Source organism: Leptonotus elevatus, chromosome 2 (genome assembly GCF_054856555.1).
Source record: "Leptonotus elevatus isolate MCC_2025b chromosome 2, RoL_Lele_1.0, whole genome shotgun sequence".
Taxonomy (NCBI): domain Eukaryota; kingdom Metazoa; phylum Chordata; class Actinopteri; order Syngnathiformes; family Syngnathidae; genus Leptonotus; species Leptonotus elevatus.
In genome coordinates, this window is record NC_141240.1 from 30,449,716 (window position 1) to 30,471,894 (window position 22,179).

General features: G+C 41.8%; 3 protein-coding genes across 6 annotated transcripts; all 3 read left to right on the plus strand.

Moving 5' to 3' along the window:
- Positions 1 to 47: 47 nt before the first annotated feature.
- Positions 48 to 2,435, plus strand: slc61a1 (solute carrier family 61 member 1). The gene is made up of 2 exons (XM_086068411.1): positions 48 to 186; positions 418 to 2,435. The coding sequence occupies exon 2, from the start codon at positions 485 to 487 to the stop codon at positions 1,919 to 1,921; it is 1,437 nt and encodes a 478-aa protein (XP_085924537.1). The 5' UTR covers positions 48 to 186; positions 418 to 484; the 3' UTR covers positions 1,922 to 2,435.
- A 399-nt stretch (positions 2,436 to 2,834) lies between these two features.
- On the plus strand, positions 2,835 to 13,100 carry LOC147179557 (protein lifeguard 2-like). Of its 4 annotated transcripts, XM_086068416.1 has the most exons (15): positions 2,856 to 3,198; positions 3,841 to 3,926; positions 5,163 to 5,233; positions 6,554 to 6,623; positions 6,716 to 6,736; positions 6,958 to 7,046; positions 7,137 to 7,201; positions 7,291 to 7,344; positions 8,103 to 8,153; positions 8,235 to 8,274; positions 8,648 to 8,685; positions 9,600 to 9,687; positions 9,777 to 9,872; positions 10,027 to 10,080; positions 10,166 to 13,100. In XM_086068416.1, exons 5-15 carry the CDS (start codon positions 6,727 to 6,729, stop codon positions 10,313 to 10,315), a joined length of 735 nt encoding a protein of 244 aa, XP_085924542.1. In that variant the 5' UTR covers positions 2,856 to 3,198; positions 3,841 to 3,926; positions 5,163 to 5,233; positions 6,554 to 6,623; positions 6,716 to 6,726; the 3' UTR covers positions 10,316 to 13,100. The 4 variants fall into 4 exon arrangements, with proteins under 4 accessions (XP_085924538.1, XP_085924539.1, XP_085924540.1 ...); XM_086068412.1 differs by lacking the exon at positions 5,163 to 5,233 and having other exon boundaries at positions 2,835 to 3,198; positions 3,841 to 3,918; XM_086068414.1 differs by lacking the exon at positions 5,163 to 5,233 and having other exon boundaries at positions 2,849 to 3,198.
- Positions 13,101 to 14,298: 1,198 nt separating this feature from the next.
- Positions 14,299 to 21,213, plus strand: senp1 (SUMO specific peptidase 1). Its single transcript, XM_086070329.1, has 18 exons — positions 14,299 to 14,864; positions 14,927 to 14,985; positions 15,068 to 15,252; positions 15,690 to 15,765; positions 15,892 to 16,045; positions 16,137 to 16,281; positions 16,366 to 16,481; positions 16,720 to 16,943; positions 17,023 to 17,086; positions 17,296 to 17,334; positions 17,421 to 17,505; positions 17,599 to 17,739; positions 18,009 to 18,140; positions 18,667 to 18,870; positions 18,950 to 19,029; positions 19,139 to 19,223; positions 19,949 to 20,044; positions 20,121 to 21,213. The coding sequence occupies exons 1-18, from the start codon at positions 14,725 to 14,727 to the stop codon at positions 20,181 to 20,183; spliced, it is 2,088 nt and encodes a 695-aa protein (XP_085926455.1). The 5' UTR covers positions 14,299 to 14,724; the 3' UTR covers positions 20,184 to 21,213.
- Positions 21,214 to 22,179: the final 966 nt, after the last annotated feature.

Genomic DNA, 22,179 nt, shown 5'->3' on the forward strand with positions numbered 1-22,179 from the left:
ACTCATGTCCTTGCACGTAGTACGACTGCCTCCTAGTGGCGAAATACGAGACCCGGAAGTAAACGTTCTCTTGTCAAAAGCCAACGGCATACTTTTCTGCATTCAACACTTCCACTGCTAGTTTATTATGCTTAATGACATAAGGTGCTCTTTCATGTCAAAACAATGGAACCGTCTCACAGCTGGGTAAGACATATTATTACATTAATTATGGGAAAAAAAACCGAGTGAGTTACCGTAGTAGCAAGTTAGCTCGGATGCTAGCGTCAGCTAAACAACAACAACACGCGACACAATCGAATTAACGACGCATGTTATATCCGTGATGCACTGACTGTTTGAATACAGATGATGTGCTGAAATGTAATTGTGAACTCTACTGTTTTATATAAACGTAGCCATTTATCTCCTCAACAGATGCTGACAATAAAAAATAAAGGAGTGGTAAACGTCCAAAGAAAGCAGGTTTGAAGTCTTTGACGTCATGTTGGTGACGGCGTACCTTGCCATAATTGTCCTGCTTGCCCTGTGTGCTGGCCTGGAGCTGACAGCACGTCGTCTCAGCCCACCTCAACCGACTCAGACGGCCGCAGCCAACCCAGCCTTCCGCCGCTTCCAGAGCATCTTCCTCCGGGCTTACCTCCTGGCTCTGTGGGCAGACTGGCTCCAGGGTCCTTACCTGTATAAGCTGTACCGCCACTACAGCTTTCTGGAGTCTCAAATAGCCATCATTTATGTGTGTGGCTTGGCCTCTTGTGTGCTTTTTGCTCCTTTTTCAGGCTGGCTCCCCCAAGTCCTGGGCCGTAGACAGACTTGTCTACTCTTCTGTCTGTCTTACTCTGCTTGCTGTCTCACCAAGCTATCCCGAGACTATTTTGTTCTGATCATCGGCCGCATCCTGGGCGGTCTGTCCACATCCCTGCTCTCCACCACATTTGAGGCCTGGTATGTGCACCGGCATGTTGATGTCCACGATTTTCCTAAGGAGTGGATCCCTAGCACCTTCAACAAAGCTGCCACATGGAATCATGGGCTCGCTGTGGGAGCTGGCCTGGTGGCGAACTTGCTCGCTGAGTGGCTCCACCTGGGCCCGGTGGCTCCCTTTCTTTTGGCTGTGCCCTGTTTGGGATGCTGTGCCTGGGTGGTGTTGACCGACTGGGGCAAAGAAGAAGCAGAAGAAGGACCCAAAGGTGACAAACAGACGCCACTCCTCGGAGATTTGACTCGTATGTCCGCAAAGGCCCGGTTCTCACGCAGCTGCCATGATGGACTCCGATGTTTGCTGTCAGACAGGAGGGTCATGCTCTTGGGTGGCGTGCAGGCTCTATTTGAAAGTGTCCTCTACATATTTGTTTTCCTGTGGACCCCAGTACTGGACCCTCATGGGCCTCCCTTAGGCATCGTATTTTCCTGTCTAATGGCTGCGTCAATGGTTGGCTCCTTAATGTACCGCCTCGCCACTTCTACGCACTACCATCTACAGCCCGGCCACGTCCTCTGCTTGGCTGTTTTGATGGCGTTTTTCTCGTTCTTCATGCTGACTTTTTCAACCGCGCCAGGCCAGCCGAGACCTCACGAATCCTTTTTCGCCTTCCTGCTGCTGGAGCTGGCCTGTGGCCTCTACTTCCCCGCGCTCAGCTTCCTTCAGGCCAGGGTGATTCCAGAGGAGAAGCGAGCGGGAGTGCTGGCCTGGTTCCGCCTACCTCTGCATCTGCTGGCCTGTATTGGGCTGCTGGCGCTCCATGGCGAGGTGTCGGGCACAGGCGGTGGGGAAGGGGGCGGCGGTACCAGACACATGTTTGGAGGCTGTGCTGTCATGATGCTGGCGGCATTGATGGCTGTCGTCAGTTTGTTCACGCTGGGAAGAAATGACTCGGACCTCAGGCTGGAGGGAGCCAGAGGAGAAGGCGAAATGGAATGAAGGACACCGCAAGTTTTGTGATGGTTTCACATATGTCATTTCTTTGCAGCTAAGGTTAGAAACTAATAAAAGGGCGTAGAAGGTCAACAAATAAATTATATGTAAAATGTAATTAGGTACTTTTTTTTCTTTTTTACCTGAATGACAATGTCATATCTGACCGCAAACTGCTAATGCAAGATCTGAATCATTTTTATTTAATTAATTTACAAGGTATAGTATGTGTGTTGACATGAATCAGAATACAGACATCTGTATGTAAGCATCAATATTTTCTCCCTTTGTGTTACATTTTCAAAGCATTTAAACAGCAACACTCAGTGAGCCTACCTACTTGGCAGTTGCTTTTTTTTTAAGGAAGACTTTTTGAAGTTTGTAAATATTTTAATGATAGCAATATGAAATGAGTGGAATTGACAGCAAATTAAATGGTGTGCAACTGGTTCTGAGGTTTGAAAAACAAGTACATTAATTTGATATGAGGTCTCAAAAGTAAAATATAAACATTGCAAAATGCAGTGAAGTATATAGCAAAACTGGCTCGCATAATGTTGCATGATTTATATAATGGTTATTAACACCAAAGGTTATCTTTAATGCGGGGTAGATTTACGATAAACACTACTGATGTACCTTGATTATCATAATTAATGCACACTGAAATTGGTTGGTCGGTTAACACAATACAAAATAGTATTCAATGCTCAACCTTAATCAATTAAAGCGTGACATTTCTTGTAAAGCTGAATTTTAGAAAATTTAACAGGTGAGTTGCAATCCAAATTTTACGTGTTCTATAAATTAAGATTCCCTGCTCAAATGCTGCGTTTTCATCAAGCAGAAAACTGTTCATGCTGAGGCCATTTGTCATGAGAGGCAGTATAGATATTGCCATCCACATTTTATTTGTGCGTAATATTTGCTTCGTATTACCAGATTAAAATGCTATTCTTGGTTTAGAATCGCTGTGACGTCGCATAATACGTTTGACAGGTAGAACTTTCCATTGACACATGCATACAGGTGTCTCCCACGCAGACAGTCCATTTGTCTCATACGGGGAAGGGATTGGGTCCCACTTCCAGCATCGCGTATCCTGCAACTTCCCCTGGATGCTGCGAGAACATCTCTGCGTGGGTGAGGGAGGGGCAGAGCAGAGCTGCGCGCAGTGCACTGCAATAAAAGAGGCGCCGTCGTCCGCTCATCCATCTGGCACTCCAGTCCAAGTGGCGCAGATCAACCGTAGCATTCCGGCCAGAATCATGACGCAGGACAAGGTAGGAGCTCCATCGTTAGCCCAAATGTTGTAAGATTACGTAACACGCGCGTCTTTTAATCTTTATCACACAGCGCCACATGGGAAATGTAGCTAATTCGAGCCTTATTTGGTTAACGGTGGCATGTAATAATTGATGATTCATTTGATTCCTGTTCGATTGTTCAGTGTATCGGAACAAGTCGTTCATTTAGGTTACCATTATAATACGTCATTATTAACTTAATTGCTCTCTAGCCTACCATGTGACCGTGGCCCGTGTACATCGCCACAACTTTAGGTACAATAGCTGTATCATTCTTAATTTTAATTTAAACATCGTGTTTATTATATAAACGCAATGCATCACACGGAGAACTATTTCTAGTAGTTTGATTTAGCTAATTTATCTACGACAATGAAGAACAGATCTCGATGTAACATGTGTGGATAGATATGCTAACATATTGTGTCTACACAATTTATTCTATTTTATTTATTTATTTTTCTTTCTTTTCCCTTTTTTTTCCCTCTACGTATATAGAATTTTTTAACCTAAACTTGGATCTTAATTCTGCCTGTTAGCGAGAGCCACAGCAGCGTGATAACTTGCATTGATGTTTCTGTATTTGGCAATTTGTAACTAATGGTTGTGTTTCTATAGTCAGGAACCCGGCTGCTGCCAGCGGGATCGAGCGGATTCGCCTCCGATGGGCACCAGGGGTTGATATTCGGATTCACGGCATGCCAGTGGGTTCATTCTGTGGGTGCTGTCCCCCCTGGCTGGGCGTGGGCGGGTCTGCCCCTCTGTTGGCTGCTGGGTGGCGGCTGCGTCTTGGCCGTTCCCTGGGTCTCTTGGGGGGTGCTGCGTTGCGGGGCTTTCCCTGGTGTCTGGGGCGGCGCCATTCCGGCGCGGTCCGTCACTCTGGGCCCGGCGACGCGGTTCAGGGCCTGTGGGCCGCCGGGGTGCCCGGTGGTTCCCTCTCCCCTCCCCCTACCTCCCCCTTGCTGCCTCTCCCTCCTCGCCTCTCCCCGCCCGTCCTCCGCCTCCCTGTCCCTTCTCCCTCGTCACCCTTCCTCCTCCTCTCCCCCTCTCTCTGCGGCCCTGCCGCTGCCCCCTGCCCTTCTTGTCGTCTCCTTTCCCCCTCCCTTCCCCCTCCCCGGTACGCCTTCCTTCCCCTCCCCTGGGCCGGGGGCTCCATCCATGGCCCGGGTCTCGGTGCTCCGGGGGCCGGCGGGGGTGGCTGGGGTTTGATGTCGTGCCCGCCCCGCTCCGGTGGGCGTCCTGGCCCCTAGGGCGGGACCCAGTATCCGGGGGGCGAGCCCTATCGCCCCGCCGGACTGGTCCCATATGCCCGCCGGGGTCCCGGTGGGCGGGTGCGCCTCCTGCCCCCGCCCGGTTGGGGAGGGCCCCGCTGGTCGCTCCTCTTAACTCACTACACTAGGTTTGCACAATACACTTTTATAGACATATAGGGCACATAACACACTTTGGGGGGTGGGGTAGGGTGGAAACACCGTCTTAACCCTACAACTCCCCTCCAATTTTAATGCACCACACAACTTGGGGGGGGGGGGGCTTGTGGAGGTGCCATCAGTTGGGGGCCGCAGTATAGAGCAATGCTGCGGTCCCCTGTGCGTGTCCCCCCCCCCCCCACGGGGGGTTCGTGGGGGGTGCAGTGGTTGGAAGCCGGTGGGGTGCCTGGCGGGCCTGCAGTGCCCCGTCCTGCTGCGTTGGGTCGGGGGCGCGGGCCGTGTTGGGGTGGGGGGCGCTCCTGGTCCTGGGTTTGCTCTCCGGCCGGTGGCCCTGGCGGGGCCCGGGGGTCGTCCTTTGGCGCTGCCGCGGCCTGGGGGGCCCTGAGGTGTTGCGCTTGCTCTGTTCCGGCGGGGGTCGACGGCTCCCCTCTTTGGTGGAGATTTTCATGCATGCCAGATCCACCACACCAGCATCTACCGAAACTCAGACACAATCTGTTTCCTCCTCAGGTCATTGAATCGGTGGAGGCTGGTGTCTGCGGATCTCACTCGGCTTCGTCTGTCCTTCCTTCCTTTTCTCGGTCTCTCCTTCGGTCTCTTGAGGCCTCCCTGATTTTATGTTTTTTGGATTTGTTGGGGTCTGGATGTTTCTTGGGTTGGGGAGGAGTTCTGGTGGGTGGCCCGGTGGGTGGTGTCTGGTCGGTGCTGGATTTCACCTTCCTTGGTTTTCTTTGGTCCCCTCGGGTCTCCTGACGGCGGTGTTCGGTTTAGGTGAACGGTATGAGATTTTTTCTAATAGGTTTTTGGTGAGCTAACAAATACACGCACGCACGCACATACACATTCTCACCCACACACAAATTTTTTTAAATATAAATAAATAAAAAATAAAGAGCAATGATGATGACATTTCCGAATGAACAATACTGAGCTCTTTAAGAAAAAAAACAAAAAAACAATTTATTCTATTTAGAGTGGGACCAAATAGTACGGCGCCCCTCTGGTGGATATGATTTTTATTTTTTGGGCGAATCTGTACCCACAGTTTAGCAATCTGTAACCACCGTTTACTAATCTGTTCCCACATTTTAGTAATCTGTACCCATAGTTTAGCAATCTGTACCTGCAGTTTACTCATCTGTGCCCACAGTTTAGCAATCTGTACCCACAGTATAGCAATCTGTACCCACAGTTTAGCAATCTGTTCCCACAGTTTACTAATCTGTGCCCACAGTTTAGCAATCTGTAGCCACAGTTTAGTAATCTGTACCCACAGTTTAGCAATCTGTGCCCACAGTTTAGCAATCTGTAGCCACAGTTTACTAATCTGTGCCCACAGTTTACTAATCTGTACCCACAGTTTAGCAATATGTAGCCACAGTTTACTAATCTGTTCCCACAGTTTAGCACGTCAATAACAAACAAAGAAGAACACTCGAACATATAGATACAAGTTTGATTTATTTGCGAAAACTATTGTTGACTAGTCGACTAGCAAAATACAGTAATTGTTTGTGGCATCCTGACAGTGCTGAGGCCAGCCTGATGTACAGATTAGAGTCGGTGGTACTGAAGAAACGACAGGAAGCAGAACTGGTAGTTGCGGAAATGAAGATGCTAGTTAAAGATTTCTTGATGAGTGACCAGGAGGGATATGATTAGAAATGTGCTCATCCATACATGCTCTGCAATTGGCTGGGAACCAGCCCAGGTCGTACCCCACCTCTCACCCGTCACCCGAATGAAGGCAGGAGCTAAAATCGATGGATGGGTGAGCCCATCATGTGGCTCAGACTGTGTTGGGAAATATACAGAAGATATTTTAAGACATGCCCGTCAAGTACTTGTACTTGTGTTATTGATTTCATTTCAAGCCTGTCAACTATACATTTTGCTTTCAGACCACCGTCGCTAACAAGCAGCAGGCATCGGTGTCACCTGCTCCTCCCAGCTATGAGGAAGCCACTGCAGGTTGTTTGGAGCTGAATTTGCTCAGATACATTGGGATCTCTCTGACACTGATAATTATAATCATGTGATTTTTTTTCTTTCTTATTTTGCAGGTGTCCCAAAGATGCTGGCCAGTGAGTGCATTATGTATTGTCTTTGGTTATCTTTGAGTTTTGTCAGGGAGGGAAAGGTGCTCTAGAACATGGGTACGACTCACGAGACACATATAGTGAGGAATCTGTGTATTTTAGTCAGACGAAATGTAGATGCTAATACTGATAAGGACGGGTGTGAAGGAGGTTATACTAATAATTAAGCACAATTTTCCTTATTTTCTTCATTTAATGGATTACAGGCACCAGCGAGCTTTGCTACAATGATGAGGAGATGTTAACAGAGTTTACCTGGGATGATCGAAACATCCGGAGGGTCTTCATACGTAAGGTATCATGAGCCTTTATGCTTTGGGTTATTTAAGACAGTGATAGATGACTCTTTTGAAAAGCAGAATAATGTGTGTTGATTTGGTTGTAGGTGTACACCATCCTGTCGATCCAGCTCTTGGTAACTCTCGCTATTGTGTCTCTTTTCACTTTCTGGTGAGACGGCCTTTTTCTCTTACATTATGTTCCAAAACACCATATTTCACACCCTTAATTTGTTTTTTGTTTTGTTTTTTGTTTTTTAGCAATCCGATTAAGGACTACATTCAAACAAACCCGGGGTGGTACTGGGCCTCTTAGTGAGTACAGCCAGTCGAGTTACATTCTCAGCTTCATCTAACATTAACTCATTCACTGCCATTGACGGCTATAGACGTCAATTATTCATTTGAACTACTTCTATTAGTTTAACATTTTTTCCACTTTTGTTAACAAGAGTATGAAAACCTAGATTTTTTTTAATTGTACATTTACAACATATATAAAATGTGTGATTAATCATGAGTTAACTATTGAAGTCATGCAGTTAAAAATGTTTATCGCCTGACACGATTTAAAAAAAAGAAAAGATTATTAAAAATTAGGGACGTCGGGCGATTAGATTTTTTAATCATAATTAATCACATGACTTCACTAGTTAACTCACTATTAATCACAAATTTTATATCACACACAAAAAAATTCTTTACTTTCGTTAACAATAAAAACCTTTAAAATTTGTGATTAATAGTGAGTTAACTAGTGAAGTCATGCGATTAATTACGATTAAAAAATGTAATCGCCTGACGTCCCTAATTTTTTATAATCTTTTTTTTTTTATCTTGTTAGGCGATTTACATTTTTTGATGGTAATTAACTGCATGACTTCAATAGTTAACTCACGATTAATCACAAATTTTTGTTGTAAATGTACGATAAAAAAAAAATTCTAGGTTTTACATACACTTGTTAACAAAAGTGGAAAAAATGTTAAACTATTAGAAATTGTTCAAATGAATTTTTAACGTCTATAGCCGTCAATGGCAGTGAATGAGTTAACATTGTTTTTGTGTTACAGCGGGGTGTTCTTTGTTACATATTTGACTCTGTCTTGCTGCTCTGGACTGAGGTAAAGTGTCACATCAACAACACCGAAAACAAATCTTACAATCATCATGACGTCATAAACCCCATTCGCTCACTCCTACAGGAGACAGTTTCCATGGAATCTCATTCTGCTTGCCATCTTTGTAAGTACAAACCATTTTCCACATATTTTATTCTATAAGTAAAGTGCTTGTCACCGCAATACAAAATGAAGTTTACATAATTGCAATGTAATAAAAATAGATGGTAAAGCATGTCAATGTACACTCCAGACACAGTGGTAACCGCCCATCTCATTTTACTAACTATAGAACTGAAGTAAATAATATAACGTATAATGAATCTGACAATATCCAATCTTGAGATTACATGTGTAAAGGCAGACTTTTTGCTTTAACTCCTGTATCAGATCTCATTGAATTGTGCAAGTGTACCTATATTGTGTTCTTATGTTTTATGGATGTTGCTGCTGTCGCAACAATGGCATAAGACGTTTTGTCTTGTGTTCTGTTGCAGACCCTCTCGCTCTCGTACATGACTGGGATGCTGTCCAGGTACAATTTGTTTGTAGATGGCAGATTATTTCCCCCTTAAAACGTTATCATCGAAGAAAACCCTTTCCGACGCTGTGAAAGTACCCCTGAATGCACCATTTTGCTTGCCTAGCATTAGCAACTAGCAAGTGTGTAGGGTATGTTATTCAGGTTATTCTGTTGCCCCTTAGGCTGTTTAATGACACCCCAGTTGGAGGTAACGGTAAAACTAAACACATGACAATAAGAATTACATCTACTATATATTTAAATACAAAACATGCTTTGTTGTTAAAACAGCGTTAGCCTAGCGCTAATGCTAAAAGCAAAGAGAGGATCAAATGCTAACAGGAAGTTAGCATCGACTTCGTTTGTTTGTTTGACTTCAGTGTTTTTCCTTCAATTAACGAATATTCACGCACAAATGCTGTGGGAACACATACCCACAGGTAAGATAACACTACGCAAAGGCACAAATTCTTCCTAATGTGTGAAAAACTAGGTTTTTTTTAAGTAGAATTCAATCGGAGTCCAGTCCATGAACTTTCTTCTGTACTCACTTTAAGTGTGTACACCATGGATGCACGGCACCACACTGCCCCCAAGAGGCCAAAACGCACAGAAACAATCAGTATTTGTTCGTACTGTTTTTTCAGTTGCTAATATTTTTGTTTATTCTATCCTTATTCCACTTTCTTATTGTTTTATTTTGTCATTGTCCTTACAAGTTATATTTAAAGTTGATATTTCAATAATTCAAAGACTTTCTTTTCTCAAAATTCTAGGATGCAAACTATCAAGGATATATTTTTAAATAATTGGCAATTTAATCAGTAATTTAAAAAAATGCATATCGGTCGCCGGTCGGGCTCTAATGCACTCTGACTTTAGCTTCATGAATGCAACAACCATATTTTGCTGCTTGTTCCAAAAAGCTTCTACAACACCAAGTCGGTGATCATGTGTCTGGGCATCACCGCCGCGGTCTGTCTCCTTGTCACAATCCTGAGTTTCCAAACTAAGGTGACATTTTTACCTTTTACTCCCTTTTGCTTTGCATTTGATACAACACGTGACAAAGCATAGAGTGAAAACATGCCCTCTCCATCCAGATTGACGTGACATCATACCAAGGCGTGCTTCTTATCTTCTGTATGGTCTTGTTCATCTCTGGGCTGGTGCTTGCTGTTGTCCTTCCCTTTCATTATGTAAGTACTGTAGACTCACATTAGTTTTACGGACAGTGCAGCATTACAAAAGCAGTAACTTCTTCATCCGAGCAAATATTTTAAAGTCTACATATCATAAGCATTCTCATCTTGAATAAACCACGATCCTAATGGGTAATTGATGTGATTTTAGGTACCCTGGTTGCATACCACCTATGCTGTTTTGGGAGCCATATTGTTCACCATGGTAAGTTTCCAGTGTCAGATCCAAGAGGAGATGATGTGATTACAGCCCGAATTGACTTTTATGCGTATTGTTATTGCCTTTGCAGTTCTTGGCATTTGACACCCAACTCCTCATAGGCAACAAGCGGTACACGGTGAGCCCAGAAGACTACATCTTCGCCACTCTCAGCATATACCTGGACATCATCTACATCTTCTCTTTCTTACTCCAAATCTTTGGAACAAGACGGGAGTAGAACATCAACCTTAAGGGAGTATTAATAATAGTAAATATAGGTCAGTAGGTAGCAAAAGCTTTTTCTGTAAATGTGGTGACAAATCCTTGCGTTGTAACTCCAACATTTGTTATTGCCGGATATACATATTACTGTGAATCATTTGTGAAACGTGTATAGTGGACGACTGTATGTACACATCTGTCAGCATGACGTTGGTATGTTATGCAGTGCTGAAATCAAATAACCAGAACATTCTGCATACTCTATTAACACACAATATAGATTTAATTAACTCATTCACTCCCAACCTTTTTCACTGAAGCAACCACCTTCGCTCCCAGCTGTTTTACTGGATTTTGACTGATTTTGCCAGGCCCGCAGAATTATGTGTTCTATTGCTAGAAAAACATGGAACATACTAAAAGAAAGATTAGAGTCTCTCCTTTCATCAGTAACAAAAAAAAAAAGTATGTTTCAGATAACATTTTGCAGCAATTAGCATTAGAATATAACTATACAATTACATTCCTGGTAAATGTGCTTTTTTCAACCTGGCCTTGGCTGATCTCTTATACTCTGCTGCCACCTGCTGGCCGTTTATTTTTTTAATTATTATTTTTTTAAACATAACTACCATTGATATAAGCCACCTCTTCATGTAAAAGCCTTCTGTATGCTCTTGCATATAAAAAGTAAAAAAAAAAATCCAACGTATAAATATGTTTTGGGGAATGAAGGACAAAGTATTAAAAAACATATTTACACGTTTTTGGGTTTGAATGAGTTAATGATGTGCAGCATTTGCAGTATACCATGTGCATGACAAAAATACCTTTGCGGATGTATATTGCCATTTTGTTATCAGATTAAGGTTATTGTAAAAGTTTTATTTTGATTTTGACTGATAGATTATGTTTGTTTCATAAGAAACACCTACACTGTTAATGTGGATCCAATGTTGTTTATTGCAATCATGTTAAAATGTAACGGAGCAATTTGTGTAGGCAATTTTCCAACCTTTTTGCATTCTGTTTTGTTGTTTGGGTAGCATGTTATTCGAGTGGTTAGCACATCTGCCTCACATTTCTGTTGCTAGTTTGAATCTGGGCTCCGGCTTCCCTTTGCGGAGGTTGCATGTTCACACTGCGCTTGTGTGTGTGTTTTTTTCCCGGGTACTCCGGTTCCTTCCACATTCTAAAAACAGATCAGGTGTGTCCAAACGTTTTCATTGGAAGGTCACATGCAGAAAAATGGAAGAATGTGAGGGCCGCTTTGAAATCCTTTGACATTAATTTGTTAAATGCACTCAAATCAATCTAGCAAGCAATCGTACATTGTTTGTATTTTCTAGTTATTTATGAAACTTTGCTGTGAGTGCATACGTGCAAATAGTTTAGGATTTTCGAGATTTTGGTGTTGCCTGGGTCCTGTATCCATCTAGAACAGAGGAGGGCAATCTCGGTCCTCGAAGGCCGGAGTCCTGCAGGTTTTGGAGGTTTCTCACTTCCAAACAGGGTTATTATAGTTTGGGAATTTTTCATTTTAGTTAGTTTTTATTTCGTTTTGAGTTTTGGTTTTTAAATTAAGTTAGTTTTCAAGGTGGTTCTGTTAGTTTTTATTACTTTTAGGTATTTCATAAATGCTTAGTTTTAGTATTAGTTTTAGTATTAGTTTTAGTATTAGTTTTATTATTAGTTTTAGTATTAGTTTCAGTATTTTTCTATTGGCTGCTGCTAGATGATGTCATTTTTGTGTGACACACTTTCAAATATCCTTATTGCGGTTAATATACAAAATAAATCTACTTAAAATCACATTTAAAATCATCCCCAAAGGCTCATGCATTAAATGTATTACTAAAGACTAAAACGAAGGACATTTTTGCTGTAATTATAGTTTTAGTTAGTTTTGTAAACATAAAATGTAGTTTCAGTTAGTTTTCGTTTTTTGAAAAGCATTTTCGTTTTTATTTTATTGCGTTAACGAAATTGTTATTTTAATTTTAGTTTTTTCATTAGTTTTAGTTAACTAAAATAACTTTGCTTCCAACACAAGCTGATTCCAATCAACAGGATCATTATCAGGCTCATGCAGAGCTTGCTGATGAGCTGATCATATATCAGCTGTGTTGGAGAAGGGTAACATGCAAAACCTGCAGGACTCAAGCCCTCGATGCCCACCTCTGATCTAGACTAAATCCACTCCTGCAGTGGACAGCGAATCTCTACATTCATAACAAAAACTGTAGTAAAAAAAAACTGTAACTTGAGGATCATTAATGTTCATAAATCTGACCTTGAAACAGAGCAGAAAGTGGAAGAAACTATTTTGCTTTAAAAACATTTTTTTTTTACTATATATCGCGGGACGCAAATGGCCCCCAGGCCGTAGTTTGGTAATCCGGTTTCACTGGAGGTGTGATAAGCAGGCACTTGTTTGTCTGTATGTGATCAGGCGACCAATCCAAGTTGTACCCTGCCCGTTTGCCAAAATCAGCTGGGATTGACTCCAGCCCGCCTCCGACCTTAGTGAGGTTAATAAGGGTCAGCAGTAAGCATTATAGAAAATGAATGAATGGATGGATAGATTTGTTACCTGATCACGAGATTCTTACAATAGTGCCATTGACAAAGGCCTGATCTTGAGGAGGGCTAATAGTATATATTTTAGCTTTATTTTCTATGAAAGAACTATATACTGTATTTTAGAATGGCCTGTACAGTGAAAGAATGTTTATTTTTGAAAGTCAAATGAAGTGGCCTTGGAATTCATGTTAAATGCAAAATAAAGTGTGACCACTGCATTTCATTGTAGTACAACTGTTCATTATTAAAGGTTTAAACGTGTACAGGGGTGGACTGACCATTGGGACTTTCTTTTATTATTATTATTTATTATTTTTATTTTTTGCGCCCCTAATCCTACGCGTTTTGCAATACACATAGCCATCTTTTAAGAAAATATATGTACAGACCACTAATTTATAAATACAAGCCGAGACGCCGAGTTATCGCCTAAGATAGGTTTACCTGTCAAAATGTAAACAGAAGCAAACTCGGAGCAACGGGATTTTTTTGGGTCAAAATATTTTAGATTTTTAAAAATATTTTTGACTTTTATTGAGTACTGCTGTTATTGGTTAATTGCATGCTCTGTTCATTGCATATTTAGTTTGGAATATTTTGTCATGGTTATCTCAAATGACATATGTTGGACACCTTTTTTATTCTTGTCATTATAATTTGCACTATGCATATATGTGATTTGACTACCTTAGCTACTATTGCATTCAACTGCACAATAATTTTATTTATTACATTACATTTCCCCTTTAGATGAAATGTGCCTTACTTATTTTTGCATGTACCACTTGGTTACGTCCCGTTTCTGTATTTTGTTTCCTGAGCTTCTAAATTACCCGTTTCTGACGTTAAACTTTTTGAAAAGTAGTTCACAATTTAAAACAGGCCACTGACGTGTACTGCTTGAGTTCACAACGGTTTGCCACTCGTTTGATTTTCCGTTTTACATTTAGTTTCACAGCTAAATAGGCCCGACGTGGTTTCGTAGGGTCTATTAACTCACTGGAATCACATTAACAACAACAAAACAAAATATTGATGACCAGCCAATGTGCTGTGCTTCTTTACGTGTGCTGCTAAAAAAAATCACTTAATTGGTCCGTAAATTATTTATGTAGGCTACTATAAGTTAGATAATATATTTTTGTTCTACTAATTTGTGTGGCTCAATATAGATTAGGAAACTTGGGAAACATTACTGGGACTCCGTGTGCCCCCTCCCTCCAGTTACGGCTATCTGTTTACAAAAATAGTTTGTTTTTCCACGTAGTAAACAGAAAAAAATGTCACGGTCGACGCCGGTAACTGTGACGTCAAAATCCAAAGATCACTTCCGGTCCGCAGCCACCAGTAATATGGCGACATAGTCATTTGCACGTCGTCCAGCTATCCAATCAAATCTTCCAATAGTGGAACGCACCGTTCAGCCATGTTGTGGTTTTGAATGAGGAAGAAGCGGGAGATAGTAGTCTTCAACGAGTTTTTTCGCCAAATAACGTGTCGTTAAGGATACTAAACGGCTTCGTGTGAGACACAACACCATAACGTGCATTCCGAATGCAGTTATTGCCACCGCTCGCCTCCCTGTAGTAATTAACACATAGTTCTGTAAATTAGCCGCGTTGCTAACAACGTTGGCTAGCAAGCGCGTTAGCATTGCTAGCAACTAGGCTAGCGAAGTCTCCGTTAGCTAAATATCGGTCAGTGGAAACTTTCGCCCCGCTTAAAACCGTCTCGCTCGAATGACTCGCGCTAGGTTCATTTGTGTTGGCCCCAAAGACCGCTAGACGGCACTCGAAGCGATTTATTTCTAAACCGGTGGCGTAATTTAGCAAACTTAAAACCATGCTGAATAAATTGTACGAATGGGTAGAGTCGAGCGTTGCCAGTCTTCGCAATGGTGTTCCAGCAGTGGAACCGTCTCATACTGACCAGCGACTTGGAGATGATGACATTCGATTGAGACGGAAAAGACGAATTGACTGGTAAGTGTTATTTGATCACTAGGTCACTTCGTTGTCTAATTACCTGCATCACTCTTTTTAAGCGAGAAAGACGGACATGTAGGCGACCAACATGAACTGACAGCTAAAAGATCTCGAATGGGTAATTTGGATCACCGCATTAGCCATTATCAGCGTTGTTGTTTTGTTTTTCAACTCCACTAACACTCTTGCTTTTCTTTTAGGAGATCTGATTGACACTGTCAAGATCGCAGCTGAAGGACTAAAGAATCGTAGCTCCACTGTGGCGACATGGATGAAGAACAGTGTGAGTCCCACCTTGACAAACATACTGCCTGCATCCTCTGGTCACCCTCTTGAACTTCAGCCTCAGCCCTCAACATCAGCAGCAAGATGGACACCTCTTTCTGTAAGTCAAGAATTTAGGGTGCACACAAGTAGCCAGGGCTGGGCAATTAATTCAAGTTCATTTGTCCGGACAATTAAAGTAGTAGTTCAATGTGAGTCCCATCTAACATGGCTGTTATCAAGGTGGAGCTCGGTTACAATTTAAGCACAATCACCAAATTTGAAACCTTGCCGCTTTTTTTCATAGAGCTTTACCAATATGGGATTTTTGGGGCCGTGGGACTAAGAAAAAGTTCCACATACACAGGATATATACTTGCAAGCATATGGACACACATTCTCATTAATACCTGAAATAAGATTAAAGTTAAAGAACTACTGTATACATTAAGCTTGTGCAGGCCGTAATTCTGAGGGTGTCTATAAGTCGAGGGGTCAAAATTAACAATCAATTACTCTAAGTCCTTCTAAACCAAAAATTTATATTATTTTCTCAAGAACTCAGAAGTAAGCTCCCCGGATCGGACTTTTGCTGCTCCTGCTACAACTTTGGAATGGAAAATGCCCAAATCAGGTGAGTTTTTTTCCCAATGCACTTTTTAAGCTTTGTTTGGAAAGAATATTTTTTTGTCATGTTCAACTATGTACCTACTAACCCTACAGTGGCTATTTATTAACTAGTATGTTTGGGGATGTAAAGTTTGCAGACGACATGTGCACATGAGTCCAACACATCAGGAAGTCCCAAAAATAAATGGGCACCCATGCAGCTTGCCGCCTACCATCACACCGAAATTGCCCCCCTCTGCTCGGCTCGGCAGACCCATAAACATCAGAAAGTACAGCACAGCGAGGTATGAGAAACATTTGCCGTAGCTGATAGTATGTGTAATCTCTCGCGTGTTGTTGGTTGTTTGGTTAGACACATGTATTATTTTTGTTTAGTGTGCTTAGCGGAGGGTCCACAACAAGCAGCTCCTGCACCAGCATGTATGACAAGACATTTCCAATCAAAGTACCACAGAGGCCGTCACGCAGAACTTCAGCCGGCCACATGCACCAGGCCAAAGCCCGTTGCACAGCACAGGAGGTGAGACGTTACATCAACATTCCATTCTAGTCACTTGTTGGTGGTGTTGTTTCAAGAGCTGTTGGCTCATCACATTTTGTCCAGTCTGTTCATTTAGAGGAGAAGGAGGCATACAGGCAGCTTCTGACCATGGTCTCAGGCAGTCAGTCTTGTCTTTTCAACGGCCACTCGCATTCCATCGCGAGGTCACAGAGAGATTTGTACGTATGCATACGCCAATACTGTCATCTATCTACATGTCAAAACCAGAACTGAAATGTGCCCGAAACGACACAATTGCGTAACTTAATGGTCAACAACGGATTAAGTGCTCACATTTAGAATAAAGAATTAACATGGATTTGTTGGTTATAATTAGTCTTGTATAACTCCACAGTTCTATGTTTCCAGTATAAAAAAAAAAAGAAAAAGAAGTCATCCTCTTTACATTCTCATCAGCACCAGCTTCCTGAGCCCCAGCCGGAGACTGCTACACTTCTCTTCATTCGCCAGTTCAGCAGCAGGGGATACATCCGAAGGACCCAGCAGCCCTCCCAGCACCAGGGGGGCGTCGAGCCAGAGTTCCAGTAACCTTCCCAGCCCGGTGGCCACTGACCTCAGCTCCGGTCAACCATCCCCATCCGCTGTGCTGGACACCTGTTCTCAGGATACTCAATCATCAAGTAAATTGGCATCAATCTTGTTTTGACTCTCAATTGAATTGTTCCATAAATTTGACATTGACTCTCTTTTATCTTACAGGCCATGATGGTGATTCTGTTATTATTGTAAATGAGCAAAAGAGTACAAAGCAAGATGCCACAAGGTTTGGATTTCTTTCAATATGAATAACTCTGGAATGAAATTATTCACAAGATGTCTTACACATCATTGTTAAAGCTGCAAATTTTAGGTCCACTGTCGTTTCCTATTATGAATGTATTATACGAATAATCACACTTGTCTAATTAAAGGCTTAAAATCCAGTCACATGTAAAAGGTGTTGGAAATTACAACATTCTCTTTTCTTCCCAGCATGCCATGTTTCCAAGCTGAGTTGTGGATTAAAGAATTGTAAGTAAATAAGTTATGTTTTATTTGTGGTCAATGTGTTTCTTTTAGACATTTGAAAAATTGTGTATTGCATCCTGTGACTTTAGAACAAGTATTTATGACTCTCGGGCAAGAGAAAGGCGAAGACAGATCGAAGAGCAGGAGGCCTTGACTGCCCAGCTGTTTCGACAGGTGACTACATAACACAGTGTCAGACTGCTGTTCACTCAGGTTGTTAGTCGGCCATTTTGGATGTCACCTACTTGTGTTGCCATTGGCTTTTAGCGCCTATCTGAAGGAGGCCAACGCAGCACGGATGTGGAGGTTCATGTTCGAGTTCCTTTGGAGAAGGAGATTCCATTGACTCTAGTTATAGAAGAGTGCAAGTCTTTGGACGATAAGCCAGAATTCCCAGAACTCACAGAGGTAGGATTACCTGCATGTTGTACTGTGTGTGTGTGTGTGTGTGTGTGTGTGTGTGTGTGTGTGTGTGTGTGTGTGTGTGTGTGTGTGTGTGTGTGTGTGTGTGTGTGTGTGTGTGTGTGTGTGTGTGTGTGTGTGTGTGTGTGTGTGTATACATGTATCAAATTAACGCTTTGAAAATAAAAACTAATTTAAGTTTCAAATGCCTATTATTGTCAATTTTTTAGACTTGTTTACTGCCTTACTTGAGCTTTTTGCTCTTTTCCCCTCAGGAAATGGAGGCACAAGTGGACAGGGTGTTAAGAGACGGGTGTCCTGATGAAGTGTTCAGTGAGGGTTTCGGTCTCAGTCTGACACGCAAAGATCTGCGGACTCTCTGCGGCCTCAGCTGGCTAAACGATGAGGTGAGCTCAGACTGGACTGAACAAGACGCCGAGGCTTTTGTTACCAAAAGAATGTCCGCCCTTTTTTTGTTTGCATCAGAGTCACTTGATTTTATCTATCCATATAAATGACATTTAAATATCTCATCTTAAATGACTAAAATCTAGAAAATAATATATCACAAAGTAAACTTAGTGCAATAACAAAATTCTTAGGAATAAGAAAAAGGAGAAATTGGTGGCAAGGAAAACATGATTTTTTAAGTCTCATCATGTATACAGTAATTCATTTTTGTAATAAAACAGACAAATTGTTGTGTAGTTGGAGATGCCCAACTATTCTCTCCCAAATCGGCAAAGAAAGTACTCTGGACAGCTACAACATAATTGATCGTCTTGGCTCAACAGTTTTACTTTGAATAAAAACAAAACATTTAGTAATATAATATGAAATAAATAGATGAAATCTTACACGTGGAGTGGAGCTATCCTTCAGTGTTGGATTGGTCCAGTAAAGTCGTAACTTCCTTGTCTGTCCCTTTTTCAGGTGATCAATTTTTACATGAATCTGCTGGTGGAGCGAAGCAAGAGCCCCAAGCTGCCTTCCGTCAACACGTTCAGCACCTTCTTCTATCCCAAACTGCGCAGCAGCGGCTACACCGCCGTCCGCCGCTGGACCAAAAAGATGGACATCTTTTCCAAAGACATCCTGTTGGTTCCTGTCCACCTGAGAATGCACTGGTGCCTCTCTGTAAGTCTTACTGACCAGTTGAACCCCCCGCTAAGGTTCGTTGGGCACGTTGGAAGCGTCATTCAACTCTTTTTCTCAGGTGGTGGATTTCCGTAAAAAGGCTGTCACGTATTTTGACTCTATGGGAGGAAACAATGATGAAGCATGCAAACTGTTGTTGTAAGTTCAACAAGTATACTGTTGAAGGGAGATACTTTTTCTTCTTCTGCATATTGACTTTTTTTTTATGATATTGAGTGTCAAGACTAATCCAGTGTATTGTCTCCAGTGATTACCTGCAACAAGAAAGCAAAGACAAAAAGGGCAAAAAACTGGATACTACAGGCTGGACTTTGCACAGCAAAAAGCGCAATGTAAGTTCTGCATGTAGTCAGGTTGAGACCAATAAGTGTACTTTCCAGGACCGAGACATTTGTTTGTTTGTTTTTTTAACTGATGCTTATGGGGAATTTTTCTTCAACTGTCAAATTTCCCAAGTGAATTCAAAGCGTGTTACCAGTTTGTCCACCAGGTGTCACTGTAGGCCAATGTGTCTCTTCCTGGTAGTTCATTTCCAATACACCAGGTGGCAGTAAGACACCTCTGCTGGTTTGCATGCACTGGGGGGAAAGCAAGCACAGCTGCTTCAAATCCAGTGTCACCACAAAGGCCCAGTTTGTTTGATTTACTCAATTTTTACAAGGGTAAATCATTGGGAGAGACAGCGACAGAGAAGAGGAAATCAACATGAGTGCAGTGTTTGAATAACTTTAAACCTAATTGATAATTAATACTTTGTTCTTTGATATTATCATAATCATATCATAATCAATAATAAATCTGCTCTTCCTATACTAGTTGTGAGCTGCTTTTGAGCTGATGACATTTCAAAATTGCATATTTTTTATTCATGTTACCTGTTTGAGCTACAGCGCGAAGCCTTTTTAATCAAACAATAATGTAGTTAATAAAGAGTCCATCTGCAGAGGTTACCATAAGGAGTGGAAATTTTCTAGCAAGTTTTCATAACCAGGAGTTATTGTGATTGGTGACTTGCATCGACAGTATTATCATTTATGTTCATCCTTTGCCCTCACAGGAAATCCCACAGCAGATGAACGGCAGTGACTGCGGAATGTTCACATGCAAATATGCAGATTACATTACCAAAGACAAGCCCATCACGTTCACACAGGTATGTGCTAGCGTTGCTGTGCGGAAGCATCATGACAGTGAGCCAGTTCTGAAGATATTCGCTGTTGTCTTTGCAGAAGCAGATGCCATATTTCAGGAGGAGGATGGTTTGGGAGATAGTGAATCGGAAGCTGTTATGAAAGTTTTGCAGGACACGCTTTTAGATTTCTTGCCAAAAGCATTGCAACACCAGCCCATCGGATCAGGGACCGAGCCTGCAACTCTGTATCTTCAGAGGGCTCTCAGAATTTGGCCTACAGGATTCTGCTGGAGCACCAAGCACTGCCACCCCGTCCTCCACCAGGGTTCAAGTTACGTTTAGGTCTAAGAAAAAAAAAAGCTTAGTCTTTTCAAGCTATGACAGCCGTTATCATGGAACTCATGTTTGAGTTCTGTGTCATTTCAAAAAAGAAAAAGATCTTCACATGACATTTCTTGTCTGATTAGCAGTGAATACATTTGATACAAGTAAATTCAATATTGATATGTGATGTGGATAAAAGATTCCCGCACAATTGACTGTCTTAATGAGAGATCAGGTGCATAACTCCTCAGGCCCACTTTGGGGTTTTATTGTGACTGTTGGCTCACACATCGAGCATTCAAATAGTACCTCAAATGCTGCAGGTTTTGTCAGCAAAGTCAATCTCGCTCACCACCTTCAGTTACAGCGTTGAATATGAAGCAGACACATTTTCGTGGGAAAGAAGTGTGTGTATGTTATGCTTCTGGCCAGCACAATGGGTCAAAAACTTTGTGTTGGGACACAAGTGTATGCTATTTGCTTCTTGTAATATGCATATTTACATTAAACAATATAATTATTTTTGTAATTTGATTAAAATGCACAGAGGTTTTTTAATTGCCTTGGAGGATGACTTTGAATTCTGCTTTTGTTTGCTGTTGACCAGCATGTGAACAAGTACAGTATCTGCTTTCATCTTAATATTCACATGAAATGGGAAGGGTAAAAACGTAATTTCCTCACTCATGAGTCTTGCTAAAAGATTGTAAATTAAGGTTCAAAATCTATTTTATGTGTGAGTCAACAGATTTTTGGTATATATAAATATATTTCAAACTTTGTATATATTTAAAATGTCATCTTGGAACTTTTTTGTACTTCCTATTTTTATGTAAGTCTCTTGTAATAAATTCTCATGTATGGTTCTTCTGTCTATGAAGCTTTTTTTTTTTTTTTTTTTTTTACAAGCTTGGGGACCAATGGAATACATGTACCGCCGTTACGTAGTCAGATTACCCCCAAAATGTAACTAATCCCTTAGTTACAGGAAAAAAATATGTAATCAGATTACAGGTACATTTATTAAAAATGGGGATTACAATTTCTACGACGACAGAGAGAGAGAGAGAGAGAGAGAGAGCGCGTGCACGCCCGCCCGCCCGCGCGAGTGGGACCGTTGCTACATGTCGGGGAGGTGGGGACAAATGAACTGACTAGTCGTGTCCTCCACACACGGGCAGTTTGAAAAAGCTTCACGGACGGGAGGAGGAAATGACGACCGGTATTCACTGGAACTTACTGGGAGCGCAAGTGAGCTGAGAGTCCAGCGGCATGCTACGTGCTGTAGCTTCTTGCTAGCTAGCCCGCTAGCCTACAACCATAATGTGAGTTACACCTTCCAAACAAATCTTCCTCCCACCAATTCACTATTTAAACATCATACACAACATATACACGGTTAAACTTGTGACTGGGATAAAAGTTCATTTTGCAGTTGTCACACATTGTCATCCTCATTGAAAGACTATCTATCTATCTATGCTTTCAGTGACAGTTCGAAATCAGCATATGGCCATCAAACAATCAATCAACCAACCATCTACAGCCTACATGCTTTTTGATTACACAAGGATTTTTGCTATTTGCAGGCTGCCGCAAATAGCAAGGGCACATTGTATAGAATTTATATTGTGGTGATATTTATTTTTTATTTTGTCTTCATGAGCATACTCAGTATTGGAGTAATCCAAAATCAAGTTACATTACTTTAATGTTATGGTACTTGGATTACGTTACTAACTAAAAAAAATTTAGCAGGTAACTTGTAACTGTAACGGAATACATTTTAAAAGTAACCCTCCCAACCATTACAGTATATCATATACACAAGA